Below are 17,806 nucleotides of genomic sequence, written 5' to 3' on the forward strand. Positions count from 1 at the left end.
TGTCAGCGTTGGCTTCCCCAAGCATTCATCATGAGAAGCGTAATTGTGAAAGGCACAGGATTTAGATGCATTTGACAGAGGGTAGATCGTAGGTGCGTGGCGGATGGTCACTCGATCTCCGAAAGTGCCAACGAACTTAGATTTTCTTGTACGGCAATTTCAAGAGTGTTCTGGAAATATGAAAATTCTGGCAAAAATACAAGCACCCAGATAAACTGCAAAGGACAAGCAATCTTGGCTTTGCTGTCTGACTCGCATCATACGAACGAACAGGGACTAGACATTACCTCAAATCACTTTCCATCTGAATGAGGGTTCCAGCTGGAAAGTCGATGCAAGGACCATGCAATGTTCACTTCACCGTCTCGGCTTTGGGAGCTGCTGACTTATGAGAGTCTCACTTATTATGGCATGACACTTGGAACTGAACGCCTTGCCTTGGGTAAAGAACATCAAAACTGGATGATTGAAAATTGGTAATGTGTAGCTTAGAGTGATGAATCACGATTTAAACTTCATAGTGCCAATGAGAGACTGAGGATATGGCATCAACCTCATGAAGCTACAGATCCTGTATGTCAGGTCAGAACTGTATAAACTGGTGGTGGCTCAGTGATGGTCTGGGATATCTTCAGTTGGACGTCTTTGGGATCTTTGGAACATGTACCAACAACTCTCAATGCATCCCAGTATGTGGAACTCAAGGCCGACCATTTACACTCATTTATATTCATCATGCATTCCAATGGAGATGCGTCTGGCAGCAAAACTGTTCATCTCACAGGTCCAGGCAGGCTATTGTGCTTGGTTCCAGGAGCATTCTGTTGACTTTGAAATAATAAAGTGGCCACCTAGAAGCCCTAATTTAAATGCTATCGAAAATCTTTGGGATACTGTCAAGCAGAGTGTTCGGGTCCCTATCCTATCACTGACAAACTTGAGTGAATTATGGACCAGCTCTGGAGGATGGGTCGAAATACCTGTGAAACATTTTTACAAATTTGTAGAGTCTTTGCCTTGTTGTGTGGCAGCAATTATCAGGGCCAGAGGGGGTCCAACACATTATTAGGTAGCTATCTGTAATTCAATGGCACTTCAGTGTAAACTTAGATCAGATGTATGTTACATTACCCAGCTTGCCAGATGTGACAGTCTTATCAAAGAACACCTACTGTTTAAATTTCATTTGGTATCTAAATTTTTTTTAAAACTTATCCTTCAGCGTAAGTACAACACTAAAATTTTCCTTAGGCAAAATTAAAGGTATACCAATTTAACATCCATAGGGTTTCATCACTTATGAGGATGGTCTGAAAAGTTCTCAGCCTAACAATGAAAAAACAAATTTATAATTTCAAAATTATTTTTATTTATCAACATAATCTCCCATAACACTAATGCATTTATTCCAACGATGCTCGAACACCATTATTCTGTCCCTGAAGTGGTTCTCAGTAAGATCTTCAAAATACCTCTCTACAGCTACAATCACCTCTTGATTCGAAGAAAAATGCAGACTAGCGAGGAAGAGTTTTAGTTTTGAGAAAAGATAGAAGTCAGAGAGACCCAAATATGGGGAATAGGGTGGATGTTACAACAATTCATAGTGCAGATCCCTTAATTTTTCCATTGCCAAAACAATGGCAAAATTAAGTGGCATTGCCCACAAAGCTTCTTTGTGGGCAGGTGCATTGTCCTGATGAAAGATGACTTTTTTCTTCTGCAAACCAGGTCTTTTCTCCCAAGTTTTTTCATCTAGTCTGATTAAAGGTTCGGAATAATATTCCCCAGTTATTGTTTTACCCTTTTAAAGATAATTAATAAACAAAATGCCTGTAGCATCACAAAAGACTGATGTCATTACCTTTCCTTCTGATGGAACCGACTTTGTCTTCTTTGGAACTGAACAACCAGCTTCTGTCCACTGTTTTGACTGCTGTTTGGATTCTGGTATGTAATGGTGAATTCAAGTCTCATCCATAATAATAAATCAATGCACAAAATCAGTATTATTCTTGTTAAAAAGCTACAAGCACTGTTTAGAGATTTTCATGTGAGTGCATTTTTGATCTGCTATGAGCAAGCGTGGCACCCATTTTGCACTAAACTTTTTCATTTGCAATTCTTTATGCAAAATATGCATATTACACATTCTTTTGAAATGCCTATAATCTCAGCAATTTCATCCACTTTGACTCGTTGGTCACCCAGTACCATATCGTGCACTTGTTCTATGATTTCTGGTGTTGTTACACTTTTTTTGGATGTCCTTCACATGGATCATCTTGAAGGCTGGTACAGCCACATTTCTTAATTGCCAAAAACAAAGGATAAGAGTGCCCATAAACTTTTATGAACTTCAAATGAATTTCTTTTGGTGTTAAGCCTTTTTTTACAAAGAATTTTGTAAAAAAAGGCAAAGAATAGAATGACTTGCAATTTCACATGAATGCTTATGACAGATGTACCAACATAGAAAAATAAAAAAATATTGCCGATAGTGTTGCTATCTATGGTCGAGGCAGAGAACTTTTCTGACCACCCTCGTGTGTGTGTATATATATGTAAAAAGTTTTTTACCTTGGGTGTACTATACATTAAAGATACCAAAAAATTTTATAAACTTGATTTTAATCCTTTTTTCCCTAAGTAAGCAAACAAGCAAGTATGCCAAGTTTGCGCCTGAAGTATTTTCAGGTCTGAGGCAATTCATGATAAAGGTGACATAACCTCTGATCACTTGCTTAATTATCCCATAATACAAAGCACATATCCTTACGGACATGTATAATACTATGTATTATGGTAAGGGTCACTACCCAGACTGGTTTCGACCTTTACTGAGGTATCGTCAGTGGGAGCCAGACCCTGAGGTGGTAATACCAAGGTTGAAGTAATGTAGAACTTATCCCACTGATGAGACCTCGATAAATGTGTGGGTAGTGACCCTTCCCATAATACATAGCATTATATATGTCTGTAAGAATATGTTCTTTGTGGGATACTTAGGCAAGTGATACTTATGCCACCTTTATCATGAGTTGCCTCAGACCTGAAAATACTTCAGGTGCACCTCACTTATTTGCTTGTTTGCTTACTTGGGAAAAAGCGATTAAAACAATATTATAAAATTTCTTGGTACCGTTTAACATATATAAGCTTAGAAATGGAAGAAAAATTGCCGTAAAAGGAGTTAGAGATGATAAAGGTGACATCAAAACAGGAGAAAAAGATATCCTTCAAGTATGGAGTAATTACTTTGAAAAATTGCTAAATGAAACAAGCAGTGAGAGCACAGTGGTAAAAAACACTCAACAAGCATACAGTCAGGAATACATATCCATACTTGAAGTAGAAAAAGCCATCAAAGGCTTGAAATGCAGAAAGGCAGCAGGAGTAGATGATATTCGACCAGAAATGCTAAAGTATGGTGGTATAAAAGTCTTACAGTGGCTCCACTGCATAGTTCAGAAAGCCTGGACAGAGGGACGAATTCCCGATGATTGGAGTAGAGCTCTAATAGTACCCATATATAAAAACGGAAATAAAACTGAATGTGAGAATTACAGAGGTATTTCCCTACTGAGTGTTCCTGGCAAGATCTATGCAAGTATACTTGAAAAACGGTTGAGAAGAATTGTGGAAGAAAAGCTTGGTGAAAAACAAGCTTGATTTAGGCCAAATAGAGGCTGTCAGGATCAGATCTTTATTTTACAACAAATAGTCGAGAAATAATGGGAATATATAATAAAGATCTGTATTTAAGTTTTGTTGATCTGGAAAATGCATATGATAAGGTGCCAAGAGAGAAGCTATTCAATACGCTGCAGTTATATGGTGTCAATGGGGCATTATATCAAGCAATACTTAGTCTTTATTTGAGTTGTAAGTCAGCAGTTAGAATTGAAGGAAGTACAGGAAGATGGTTTAATGTTAAACCTGGTGTGAGACAAGGATGTACATTATCTCCTCTGTTATTCATTATCTATATGGATCACATTATGAAGGAAAGTGGTATTAAACGTGATATCAGAATTGGAGATGTTAATGTTAGCTCTTTGCTTTATGCGGACAATGTTATACTTCTAAAATCTGCTACAAGTCTGCAAGATTCCCTGACTAAATTGAGTAACTGTTGTAATAGATATGGTATGAAGATCAGCATTAAAAAGACAAAGACAATGAAAATAGGTAGAATTGTTGAAAATGTTAACTGTGTTGTGAACTGGGAACCTCTGGAACAAGTAAAACATTTCAGCTACTTAGGCAAGATTTTTACTGAAGACGGTAAATTAAATATGGAAATAGACAACAGAATCAGCAAAGCTGGTATGGTAGGATGTCAACTGAATAAATTCATATGGAATAAGAGAGAAATTAGTCAAAACACTAAATTAGCTGTATACAAGAACAATATTCAAGTCAATTTTAACTTATGGATCTGAGAGCTGGGTCAGAAGTAAAACACTTGACCAAAGACTAGAGACTGCAGATATGAGAGTCCTGAGAAAGATTAGAAGCGTGACCAGATGGCATCAATGGCAATATCATATTAAAAACGTGGATATTAGGAAAGAACTTGACAATGTCAGCATCCAGGAATGCGTTACCAGAGCTAATCTCAGGTGGTATGGTCACTTAAACAGAATGGGCGAAGAAAGATTAGCAAAACAAGTGTTCTCTGCCAGGTTGGCAGGAAAACGACCCAGAGGAAGACCAAGATATAGATGGATGGATACGGTAGAAAGTACCTTAGACGATAGAAATATAAGATCTGATAATGTTGGAGTCTTGACAAGTAACAGACTAATTTGGAGGAAAATTGTAGATAAGAAGTTAGTAATGATGTAAATTTTTCATGTAGTACTATCATTCATATCTTGTACATGCAGGAATTTGATGACGATGATGATATATATATATATATATGTATTTTTTTTTTTTTTTTTGTTAAATGTATTACATTACTGTAATTGCAAACTATTTGTATAAAACACATTATGATTTTTAATTTCTATTAAATTTATTTCATTTTGATTTGAATTTAAAATTTGTGATAATTTTTAATTTCTTGTGATAAATCCACTTATCTTACATAAATATCACAAAAAGTGTATATTTATGCTAATAAAATATTAATCAGAAGAAGAATTTACGGTCATTTAAGCAAGATCTGTTACTTTTTTGTATTATTAAATATCACTAAACTTTAGCATTGTTTCATAATGGCAGTGAGAAGCAACCTAACATGAAATTTAAGTTTTCGAGTTGAAAACTTGCACTTATTTAATTTTAGCAAGTAGCAAAAGTTGCCATCCTTTAACAGACTGAAAATGTATAATAAAAAAAATGAGAATTTTGTAAGTTTACCCAAGTGCACAAATACACTCCAGGACTCAGAACAACTTGTTCTGAACCAAGCTGTTCTGGGTTGAGAAAAATATAGTGTAGGATGTTGATATTCAAGTGGAATATGCTTTTTTTGAAGAAAGTCAAAAAACGATAATTAATAAATTTATCTGAAACAAGTTTTTTCAATGGAAATAATCAGCAGAAGATATAAACTTCAAGATCTCTTGAATTATTATTGCACAGGTATCTTTATGGAATTAGAAGACTCACTGCAGGAGATCCATTATTCACACAATACCTATCATACTTCTCATTAAACTCATTCATTGACAAAGCACTCACAACTACCTCTGGCAACCCATTCACTGAACTCCATGCAAAGCTAACCACATTCTTATATAATTTCCATAGATAATCCCTCGTTCTCTTCCTACCATGTACTGAAAAAAAAAAGCCTTTAATATTAATCCTATAAGACTCCTTTAACAGCTTATATATCTCGTTAAGCTTATATCTTATGCCTCCTCTTTTTCACCTATCATACAGTTTTTGAAGCCTACACACCTTCAGTCTATTCTCAAAGAGAGAATTCCATAGACCTGCCACAATCTTTGTCACTTGCCTCTGTGTCCTCTCCACCACTTCTTCATCCCCATGAAATCTGAGTACCCAGATCTACATGCAGCTATGCAGATGTGATATCATTCAACCCTTATAATGGGAAACAATAACTTCTCTATCCCTGATTATTAGTGTGTTCTTCAACAACCACGTAATATGATGTGCTGTTTTTGCCACCTTTTGTAATATGCCCCGTAAACTTAAACTCCCTGTCCACAATCACCTCTGGCCTCATCAGCTTCCTGCAGTTCATTTCCATCAATATAGTATAGAGCATGTGATCTCTTCTTTCCACAGTTCATCATCCTACATTTGGACACATTAAACTGGCAGCCATTTACTTTTATCCATACTGCTGGTATGTTTAAGTCTTGCAGCAGGGTCTCTACATTACCTTCATTTACTATTGCTCTTCCCTGTTTTGCATCATCAGCCAACAACTGAATATTTTCCATCAAATCATTTCCTATGCTATTGATGTACAAATTAAACAAGTACATACTGACTCCTGTGGTACACCATTAGTCATCTGCCTTCTCCTAAACTCAACTCTTCCATAAATCACTCTCTGATATCTATCCATTAGCCACCCTCCAATCCAAATCACAAAATTCATATCCGTCTCCATTTTGTCTAACTTGTGCAACAGTTCTATGTAGAATACTGTCAAACACCTTTGCAAAGTCCAGCAATATGACTGAGTAGCCATTTCTCTTATCCAATTCCAATATCACTTTATTATAAAAAGTAAGCAAATTGCTAATGCAAGACCTGCCTGCCCTTCACAAAACCCATGTTGCCCCTTATAAATTATCATATTCCTTTTCACCTAGTGCTGAATTCTGTATTTTATCAATTCCTCCAATACCTTAGTCATCATTCCTGATAGGCCTGTAATTTGCTATTACTCTCATGAGCCTCCTTTATGGAGTGGGACTATTTTATTCCACTTCATTAGTACCTTCCTAGTAATGAGGCTTAAATCAAACAGTTTGGTCAGAGGAGATAAATCTCTCGCACATTTTCATAATACACAGGCCAATATGCCATTCAATCCAATGATAATGTTCGCATTGCAGTTCTGCAATATTTTAATATCTCCATTCTCTCAGTCATTGTCACATCTGGCAATGCAATGCCACCACCTAGATGGTACATCCTTGCAAAATGATCACTCAGTTATTTAACTATTTGGTTTGCTTCTGTTACCTCCCCACAATCAGCACTTCTTAAAGTCATTTTTCAATAGTCATTCCTCCTTTTACTTGCCACGTAGCAAAAAAACAACAACAACAAAAAAAAAAAAACTTTAGGATTTCTTTTGACCTCATCAGCTTTCTCTCATAATTAGCAACTCAGTCTTCTTTCTTGTGCCTTGGTGAGCTATGGAAATTTTAACAAAGGGCTCGCATCATCAAAAAAAAAAAAAAAAAAAAGAAGAAAAAAGCCTAACTTAGCCCTTATAATACTCATATTGTGACTTTGTAGAGCTTCTGACAGATATGATAATTCCTGTAGGATATCATCATTAATGCTAGATCTTTTAAAAATTCCAAATTGAGAAGTCAGTTTAAAAAGCCCTTATATTTATCGTTCGATGCAAAATGCTTGCATAAAGCTGGGTAATTTCTTATTATCAAGCAAGAGCCGTTCATAAACCGCAAGCTGCCCATCGTGGTCCAAACACACGGTCGATCTTTAAAATTTCAATACCAAGGTCTTTTGCAATCGTATTTAATTCTCATTGATTTTTTGGTGATTGATGATAAAAAGCATATAATTTATCCATAAATATTTCAAATTGATTTATTTCTTTAATGTTTTTTATCGAGTCGTCTAATGCTAAGTGTAAACGATGAGCACAATGCCAAATCACGACGTTGGGAAATATTTGTAGAAGTTTGATAGCAACACCTGATTTGTTTCCTAACATTACACTAGCTCCATCAGAACAAAAGCCAATGAAATGATTTTTTATATAGTTATCAGAAAATCCATATGAATTTAAAGTAGCAATTGTAGTAGCATGTATACATTCCACGGTGGTATTTTCTAGTTCTACAAGATTATTAAATAAGAAGAAAAAGGGGCTCGCAAATTTGAGAAAAATTTAACAAAGGGCTCGCACGAGCCCCTTATAACTCACCACTGCTTATACTGCTCGTGGGCATGCTAATTACTTTTTTCCTTATAATCCCTCCACAATCTTTTCTTTGTTTGCATCTCCTTCTTAATGAAGCTATTCATCCATCTAACTCCTACCTTATTTATCCTTCAGACTGGGTATTCTGATACTGATTTCTTCAAACATCCCTTGATCACAACCCATGCAACCACTAGTATCTCTCACCACCAAATTCTTATGCCATGGTATACTACTGAAACCTGGCTTCTCAGCTTGTCATAATCATCTGCTTTGCGATTTTGCATATACCCCTTCTTAACAGAAAATTCTGCATGTCTGGCAAACTCCCAAGTCAAGACTAGATAATCACTTTTCTCAAGCAGAGGCAACATAGCTAGATTGTTACTGTTAAGTTCTCTGATGCTATGACCAGATCCAGCACTTTTGAACCTTGTTTGTCCTCCATTACATGCTGTCTCAACTAATTAGCTATTAGAAGCTGTATAGATGCCATTTCCTCCTCCTCCTCTCTCTCTCTATGATCATTCCTCCATCTAAGTCTCAACATTTGAAATCCTCAATAATAATTATTTGACATGCACTCATTGTGCTAATTTGCAGTTGCATGTCATTTACATTCTCCCTTATACTCTCTGGATTATAGCAGCAGCAGCCACCAATTATATATTTCATCCTGTTGGCCTCTATCTCACACCAAACACCTCAAATGAACCACACCCCCCTCTACATCCTCCTCCTCCTGATGTACTACTCTCTTTGGTTCCAATTATTCTGCTTTCATTAGCAAAGCTCTCCTTCCTCTTATCTATATCAAGTCTCACTAATACCTATAACTTTTGGTTAATAAATTATTAAGGTTAAAAGGGTAATATAGTATGGAAAAAGCAGTTTGGGCCATTTTTGATAAGCTACCACAGAATTAAACTTGCAGATAGCACTTGATAGTTATTCAAGTGAGAAAATTTATAATTTAACAATTTTGCTTGTTTGAACATTTTAACAAAAATGTTCAAACAATTGGAACAAATCATCAAATGGAAGGATTGTCCAGTCAGTAAAGAGTTGAATGCTTAGTTTGTTCTTTTTTTGGATATTTTCTAAAAGAGAACTGATTTAAGACTTGCACAGAAGTCTGCTGAGGTACAATAAGTTTTTAATTTTTTTTTCAGTTCAAGAGAAGTCTGGAAGGAATGCAGCTAAAAGCTGCTATTTTCTCTAGAATTTTTTAAAAGTAAATTTAAGAAGTTAAGGATACAAATGTAAAACAACTGAATGATAGTGACATCATTATACGCATTTGTAGCTTAAGCCAATAAAGAGTACAGTTTGGTCGGCTAATTCCCAAATTGCCATCCTCGTTCATTCAGTACCCAGTAGATACCTACTAATGTAGCACATCATGTGAAGGTGAGGATTGGACATTAAGTCAGAAGCTCCAGTCAGTTCTCTGCATTCCTGAAAGGTGATGTTCAGGTCTCCTCCAAGTTATGTGACTTTGACCCCGTAAGCAAAAAACTGAAGATAAGGATATTCTGGATGTCTGGAGTAATTACTTTGAAAGATTATTAAATAAAACAAGCAGTGACAGAACCATACTAGAAAATTTTCAAAAGGAATGCTAAGAGGAGCACATATCAATACCTGAGGTAGAAAAGGTATCAAAAACTTGAAATGTGGAAAGGCAGCTGAAGCAGATGATATTCAACCAGAAATTCTAAAGTAAGCAAGTATAAAAGTTTTGCAGTGGCTACATTATAATTCAGAGGGCTTGGTCCAGTGGTGCACTCAGGATTTAATCTTGGGGGGGAGGGGGAGAGAGTTGAGTAGACGATTTGAGAATAGACTACGCATTGCATACGACCTATGACTGAGCATCTGCAGTGCACCAATACATGACACCCGTGATCTCCTCTGGCCTGGCTTGGGCAAACGAAGTAGTGCTTGGTCTGCCCTCGCACCACTTCATTCGCCTTGCATTTATAGCGGCTGTGATTCCCGAGAGCTATAGGGTATCATCACCTTATGTGACCGTAATTCATAAGTAATATAGAAATAGAAGACACAACACAACATAAATAAAAAACATGAATTTTAAATAGGAAAAGATTTTTGGAATATTTTCTAGTGTTTTTTCCTTTTCCTTTTTTTTTCGGGGGGGGGGGGGGTGCTTACTCCAACAGGAAGAGTGAAAAAACCAACCATTACTGAGGTATGCAAATGGGTCCTAAACTCATGGAATGAAGTCAAGCAAGAGGTAGTTGTGAAGTCGTTCAAGAAATGTGGAATCAGCAATGCCATGGATGGAACTGAGGATGATCTCATATATATATATAAGACAGTGACTCAGAAGACTGCAGTGATGCAATAGAGGTTGAAGAAAGTGATATGTCTGGAACTAATAGTGATGAAGAAAATTATATGCCTGGAACTAATAGTGATGAAGAAAATTATATGCCTGGAACTGAGAGTGATGCATAATTTCTTAGTATGTATCTTAAAAATATTACTTAATTATTAAATATACTTCTAATATTTAAAAAAAAAAATATGGTAATTACATAAGATACTATCTCCTGATTGAAAATAAAACTTCTTTATTACATTGGAGGCTTCCCATGATCAAATAACTTGATAATTAATTACATATATATATATTTTTTTTTAGATATTTCAATGTTAAAAAAATATATAAATTATGCAAAGAAAATAAGGTAATACATTTTGAATGCATTTAAAGTAAATCTCTAAATTGCATGTTAATTCTGTGAATATCTGATAACTTGCTACAGGCGAGTTATCAGAAATGTACAGAATTAACATGAAATAGATAACGTGTTATCAGAGTTAACATGCAAATATTAATTAATTCTGTAAATAAAGAATACATATAAATATGCAGTTCCATACATTTCTGGGATAGAAAAGGCAAACTTGTAATTAGCCTTTGTTTCTCCTAGACTAGCCCAAATGGCCTAGTTTGGGAAATCAATCTTAGGCAAGAAGAAATACAAAAAGTGTAAGTTGTGTCCTTTATATAACTGCCTTAATACAATATTAATTACAGTTTAAGAATTAATGAAAAAAAATGCACAGAACTGCACTATTTTTTAATGTACAGTATACAGATATACGAGGGTGGTCTGCAAAGTTCTCGGCCTCGACTATAGATGAAAATTATCGGCAAGATTTTTTTTTTCTAAGTTGGTACATCTGTCATAAGCATCCATGTGAAATTGCAAGTCATTCTATCAAGTAGTTTGTTTTATACAGCTGTCTGAAACAAAAGTGTTGTATGTATCCCTTGAAATGGATAAAATTGAGTATCATGCAGTTATAGAATTCTTTGTAAAAGAAGGTTTAACACCAAAAGAAATTCATTCGAAGTTCATAAAAGTTTATGGGCACTCTTCTCCTTCGTTTTCAAACAATTAAGAAATGGGCTGCAGAATTTAAACGTGGCCATACCAGCCTTGAAGATGATCCACGTGAAGAACGTCCAAAAAGTGTAACACCACCACCAGAAATCATTGATCAAGTGCACAATATGGTATTGGATAACCGGCAAGTCAAAGTGTGTGAAATTGCTGAGACTATAGGCATTTCAAAAGAATGTGCAGGATATATTTTGCATGAAGAATTGTAAATGAAAAAGCTTTGCACATGATGGGTGCCACGCTTGTTCACAACAGATCAAAAATGCACTCGCATGAAAATCTCTGAACAGTGCCAAACAGCAGTTAAAACAGTAGACAGAAGCCAGTTGTTCACCGCCAAAGAAAACAAAGTCAGTTCCATTAGCAGGAATGGTCATGGCATCAGTGTTTTGGGATGCTAAAGGCATTTTGTTTATCAATTATCTTGAAAAGGGTAAAACAATAACTGGGAAATATTATTCCGATCTTATAACCAGACTAGATGAAAAAACTCATGAGAAAAGCCTCAGTTTGCAGAAGAAAAAAATCATCTTTCATCAGGACAATGCACCTGCTCACAAAGGTGTTTTGGCAATGGGAAAATTAAGGGATCTACACTATGAATTGTTGGAACATCCAGCCTATTCCCCACATTTGGCTCCCTCTGACTTCTATCTCTTCCCAAAACTAAACCTCTTCCTTGCTAGTCAGCATTTTTCTTTGAATGAAGAGGTGATTGCAGCTGTAGAGGGTATTTAGCAGATCTTACAAAGAACCATTACAGGGAGAGGATAATGGCGCTATAGCACTGCTGGAATAAATGTATTAGTCTTAAGGGAGATTATGTTGAAAAATTAAAAATAATTTTGAAATTATAAATTCTTTTTCATTGTTAGGCCAAGAACTTCACAGACCACCCTCACAGTAATATAATAAAGGTATAAACACATATTTTCTTCAAATGCTTGTTTTTTGAAATTCTGCTTCCAAAGTATATATATCTAATATATTTGACTGAGGTATCATCTAGATTACTTTTCTAGTCTATAGAATATAATTTTAAAAAAATATGTAATATCTAAAAACATACCTTATCCTAAGTACTTGACTCACTGTTTTATTTATTTATTTTTTATAGATGAAGTAGGTAAAACAGTTGAGGAATAAACTGTAGAAATCTAGAGTATGACCTAGCGATCTTTTACTTTTTCCTATTCTTTACAACTGCCAAATCCATTTCAGTCTATTTATGTTGAAAATATCAGAGGACTTCAAACAAAGCAAAAAAAAAAAGTATATATTCAAAATTGGGTCAAAAATAGCATTCCATCCAATACCTTCTTTCAATTAAAGAGGATGAAATCTTATGAACACTTCAGCAATGTAAAAACAACTGTAGTCCAAATATCATCAAAATTGGTTAAATTATATGAACTGCAGAGATGCCAACACTAGAATTAATGGCTTCTATGTAGAAACAATTTGAACATTCTTTAAATTAACTTTTTTTTTTTAATATGGTTCCCACCCACAAAATATTATCAGTAAACCTATAGTACATTTGCCCCATGGGTACTAAGGATTTTTTTCTTTTTGCTCACAGCAGGATTCATACCAATGGCCTGTTGGTTGGAGAGTGGGTACACTAAACACTTGGCCAACCATGCTGGCAACTGTTTCTCTTTTCTAACCACCTCCTTTCCTTCCTTCTTGCTTAATGCATTAAATGAAATATCTGTTTATCTTGTCACCATGTCCTGCTATAATTTTGCCCTAGTTGGCCAAGTGGCTAGCACATCCGCTCTTCCAATTGATCATATGTTCACATGGGTGTAATGCAAATTTTTTAGGTGATAGATGAATGAATTAGAGATGATCAAGGTGATATGAAAACTGGAACAAATGATATCCTTCAAGTATGGAGTAATTACTTTGAAAAAATGTTAAATGAAACTAGCAGTGATGATAGCACAGTGATAAAAAACACTGATCAGGCATGCAATCAAGAATACATATCCATACTTGAAGTAGAAAAAGCCATCAAAAGTCTGAAACATGGAAAGGCAGTTGGAGTAGATGATATTCGGCCAGAAATGCTCAAGTATAGAGGTATAAAAGTCTTAGAGTGGCTGCACTGCATAGTTCAGAAGGCCTGGTTCAGATGATTGGAGTAGAGCTCTCATAGTACCCATATATAAAAAGGGAAATAAAATTGAATGTTAGAATTACAGAGGTATTTCTCTACTGAGTATTCCTGGTAAGATATATGCAAGTACACTTGAGAAGGATTGTGGAAGAGAAGCTTGGTGAAGAACAAGCTGGATTCAGGCCAAATAGAGGCTGTCAGGATCACAATTTCACTTTACGACAAATAGTTGAAAAATCATGGGAATATAACAAAGATCTGTATTTAAGTTTTGTAGATTTGGAAAAGCCATATGACAAGGTGCCAAGAGAGAAGCTATTCAATACACTACAGTTATATGGTGTCAATGGGGCATTATATCAAGCAATACTTAGTCTTTATTTGAGTTGTAAGTCAGCAGTTAGAATTGAAGGAAGTACAGGAAGATGGTTTAATGTTAAATCTGGTGTGAGACAAGGATGTACATTATCCCCTCTGTTATTCATTATCTATATGGATCACATTATGAAGGAAAGTGGTATTAAACATGATATCAAAATTGGAGATGTTAAGTCTCAGCTTTTTGCTTTATGCAGATGTTGTTATACTTCTAAACATATCCACTACAAGTCTGCAAGATTCCCTGACTAAAGTGAATAACTGTTGTAATAGATATGGTATGAAGGTCAGCATTAAAAAGACAAAGACAACGAAAATAGGCAGAAGAATTGAAAATATCAACTGCATTATGAATGGAGAACCTATAGAACAAGTAAAATATTTCAGCTACTTAGGCATGAATTTTAGTGAAGATGGTAAATTAAATATGGAAATAGACAACAGAATCAACAAAGCTGGTATGGTAGGATGTCAACTGAATAAATTTATATGGAATAAGAGAGAAATTAGCTGTATACAAGACAGTATTCGAACTAATTTTGACTTATGGATCTGAGAGCTGGGTCAGAATTAAAGCACTTGGCCAAAGACTAGAGAACAGCAGATATGAGAGTCCTGAGAAAGATTAGGGGCATATACACTTGGCATCAATGGCAATATCATATTAAAAACGAGGGTATTAGGAAATAACTTGACATTGTCAGCATCCAGGAATGCGTTAGCAAAGCTAATCTCAGGTGGTATGGTCACTTAAACAGAATGGAAGAGGAAAGATTAACAAAACAAGTGTTCTCTGCCTGCTTGGCAGGAAAAAGACCCAGACGAAGACCAAGATATAGGTGGATTGATACAGTAAAAAGTGCCTTAGAAGACAGAAATATAAGATCTGATAATGTTGGAATCTTGACAGGTAACAGACTAATATGGAGGAAAATTGTTGATAGGAAGTTAGTAATGATGTAAATTTACACCCCTTGAGGGTATATATCAGGATTTTGATGATGATGATTATGATGAATTTCCTTGTCCAGTGCAGAACCATCATCCTGCTTTTTGGAGGCCTGAAGTACCTTTAAAAAGTTTTTGTGTTTGGTCCCTAGAACAGGATTTCTGGATTGTAGGCATAGGTTTCTGTTGTTTAGCAGTTCAAAAGAAAGATTCCGGTATTCCGACCACATGTTTATTAAGATAAATAAAGATAAACAAATCCGACAAGTTTCATATGTCGTTTGAAATACACGTTCAGGGTTTAAGGTAACTAAAAGTTTAAACACAAGAAATGAGAATTACTCAAAATAGTCCATTAGATGTTGTTATGACAGTCTAATTGTTCATCAAATTAAAAATCCGAATGCAGAATTGATACATACGTTAACGTATGCTATGTTTGAACAGTGCTGTATGTTATCAAGTTCTGTTGTTCACGTTCACTCTGTCCAAGGTCTGACTTAGATATATTTTTTATGAATGCTGACCAAACTTGATGTAGAATTAGGCCCTGGTTTTTGTTGCATTGCGTTGAGATTCTAAGCATATTTGCAGCTTCCTTAAATTTCCTTGTGAAACAGTTTTTTTCAATATAAGACGTCATTTTATGCCAAAGAATATTATGGCCAGTGGAAGTTGTGTGGGATGTTAGGCTTCATTTGTGTACTCTCCTTTTTTGTACTTCTTTTTGATGCTCGTTCATACGAATTTCCCCTGATCTTCTCGCCTGGCCTATGTAACAGATGCCACAGGAAACAGTAAATTTTATAGACACCTGGTTTTTTTTAAAGGGTGATGTGGAGGTTTTTTTTTTTTTATTTTTTAATTTTAAATGGTAGCGTAATTGCGTTCTAGAACGCAATTATGCTACCATACATCAAGACTGTTATAGACAAATTGGCCAAATTACTATACAAGCATAACATTAAAGTAGCTTTTCTACCGCTAGAAAAAATACCAAGATTTCTACAGTCCCCAAAACCTCCATATCACCCTTTAAAAAAAACAAGTGTCTATAAAATTTATTATTCCTGTGGCATCTGTTACATAGGCCAGACGGAAAGATCAGGGGAAATTCGCATGAACGAACATCAAAAAGACGTACAAAAAAAGGAGAGAACACAAATCAGACCTAGCATTCCACACAACTTCCACTGGCCAAAATGTACTTTGGCATGTCATACTGAAAAAAATTGTTTCACAAGGAAATTTAAGGAAGCCGCATATATGCTTAGAATCCCAATGCAATGCAACAAACCCCAGGGCCTAATTCTACACCAAGTTCGGTCAGCATTCATAAAAAATATATCTAAGTCAGACCTCGGAAAGAGTGAACATGAACAACAGAATGTGACAACATCCAGCATTGTTCAAACATAGCATGCATTAACGTATGTATCAATTCTGCATTCAGATTTTTAATTTGATGAACAGTTAGATTGCCATAACAATCAGGGGAAATTCGCATGAACGAACATCAAAAAGACGTACAAAAAAAGGAGAGAACACAAATCAGACCTAGCATTCCACACAACTTCCACTGGCCAAAATGTACTTTGGCATGTCATACTGAAAAAAACTGTTTCACAAGGAAATTTAAGGAAGCCGCATATATGCTTAGAATCCCAATGCAATGCAACAAACCCCAGGGCCTAATTCTACACCAAGTTCGGTCAGCATTCATAAAAAATATATCTAAGTCAAACCTCGGAAAGAGTGAACATGAACAACAGAACGTGACAACATCCAGCATTGTTCAAACATAGCATGCATTAACGTATGTATCAATTCTGCATTTAGATTTTTAATTTGATGAACAGTTAGATTGCCATAACAATATCTAATGGACTATTTTGAGTAATTTCTCATTTCTTGTGTTTAAACTTTTAGTTACCTTTAACCCCTGAAGATGTAAGTCAAACGACATACGAAACTTGTCGGGTTTGTTTATCTTTATCTATCTTAATAAACATGTGGTGGCAATACCGGAATCGTTCTTTCGAGGATTTCTGGATTATTTAACCAATACTAATGTATTATAAGATAACAGTCTTTCATGGGAAGTACTCACATAGCAATCTCATTCAAGTTTTATCTCAAGTTCCACAAATTTTATTTTTCCCTATATAATAAAAATAAAAGCTTATGAAAGTAAGAAGCAAAAGACATGGCCACAATGTAGCAAAATAATAATCAAAACAAACCTAGAAGAAATGTTCACATCAACTCTCCATCTTAATTTCTCAATTGTAGGTAAATGTGGTTCTTTGTCAAGAATACTTTTTTCAATAGCAGTCCTCCTACAAACAAAAATGGAGCAAATTATTATCAAAATAAGTGTTTTTCAACACTAACTACAAATATATAACATTTTCAGACTGTTAAAATTAAAATTTGATTAATTAAATGCATTAAAGATAAATCTATATCAAACATGTGATTATTACACAATATGAATAATGATACATTAAAATGTTGGACTTTTCTGGGCATTGTCTACTCTCTCATTTCCCTTTCCATGGAAGCAAAGGAAACATGGCTATAAGTACGTTTTTTTTTTTTAAGACTGTCTACAAATGTGTTTTCTTGATAATTCATAAAAAATTATTTTTAAGATGAGGTACAAAATTTCATTTAAATTATGACAATGCAAATGCAACAGAAACAAATTATCATGTAAAGTCATTGTTATGATGCTCCTCAAAGGAATAATCAGGACAGAGCACATTTAGATACCCATATTTAAATAGCTGTCATGTCTCT

The 17,806-nt window shown here is 35.1% G+C and overlaps 1 protein-coding gene across 2 annotated transcripts in view; it reads right to left on the reverse strand.

Annotated features, from left to right (window-relative positions):
- Positions 1-17,806, reverse strand: part of LSm-4 (COMM domain containing 5 Like Sm protein 4) — a 70,775-nt gene that overhangs the window by 15,720 nt on the left and 37,249 nt on the right. For both annotated transcript variants that reach the window (XM_090395045.1, XM_090395044.1), the window contains exon 5: positions 17,248-17,343. In XM_090395045.1, coding sequence (XP_090251171.1) covers positions 17,248-17,343 — 96 coding nt within the window. The remainder of the gene's footprint in view (positions 1-17,247; positions 17,344-17,806) is intronic.

This window comes from Typopeltis vanoorti, chromosome 6 (genome assembly GCF_054136105.1).
Source record: "Typopeltis vanoorti isolate ZY-2024b chromosome 6, IOZ_Tvanoo_1.0, whole genome shotgun sequence".
In the NCBI taxonomy this organism is placed as follows: Eukaryota; Metazoa; Arthropoda; class Arachnida; order Uropygi; family Thelyphonidae; genus Typopeltis; species Typopeltis vanoorti.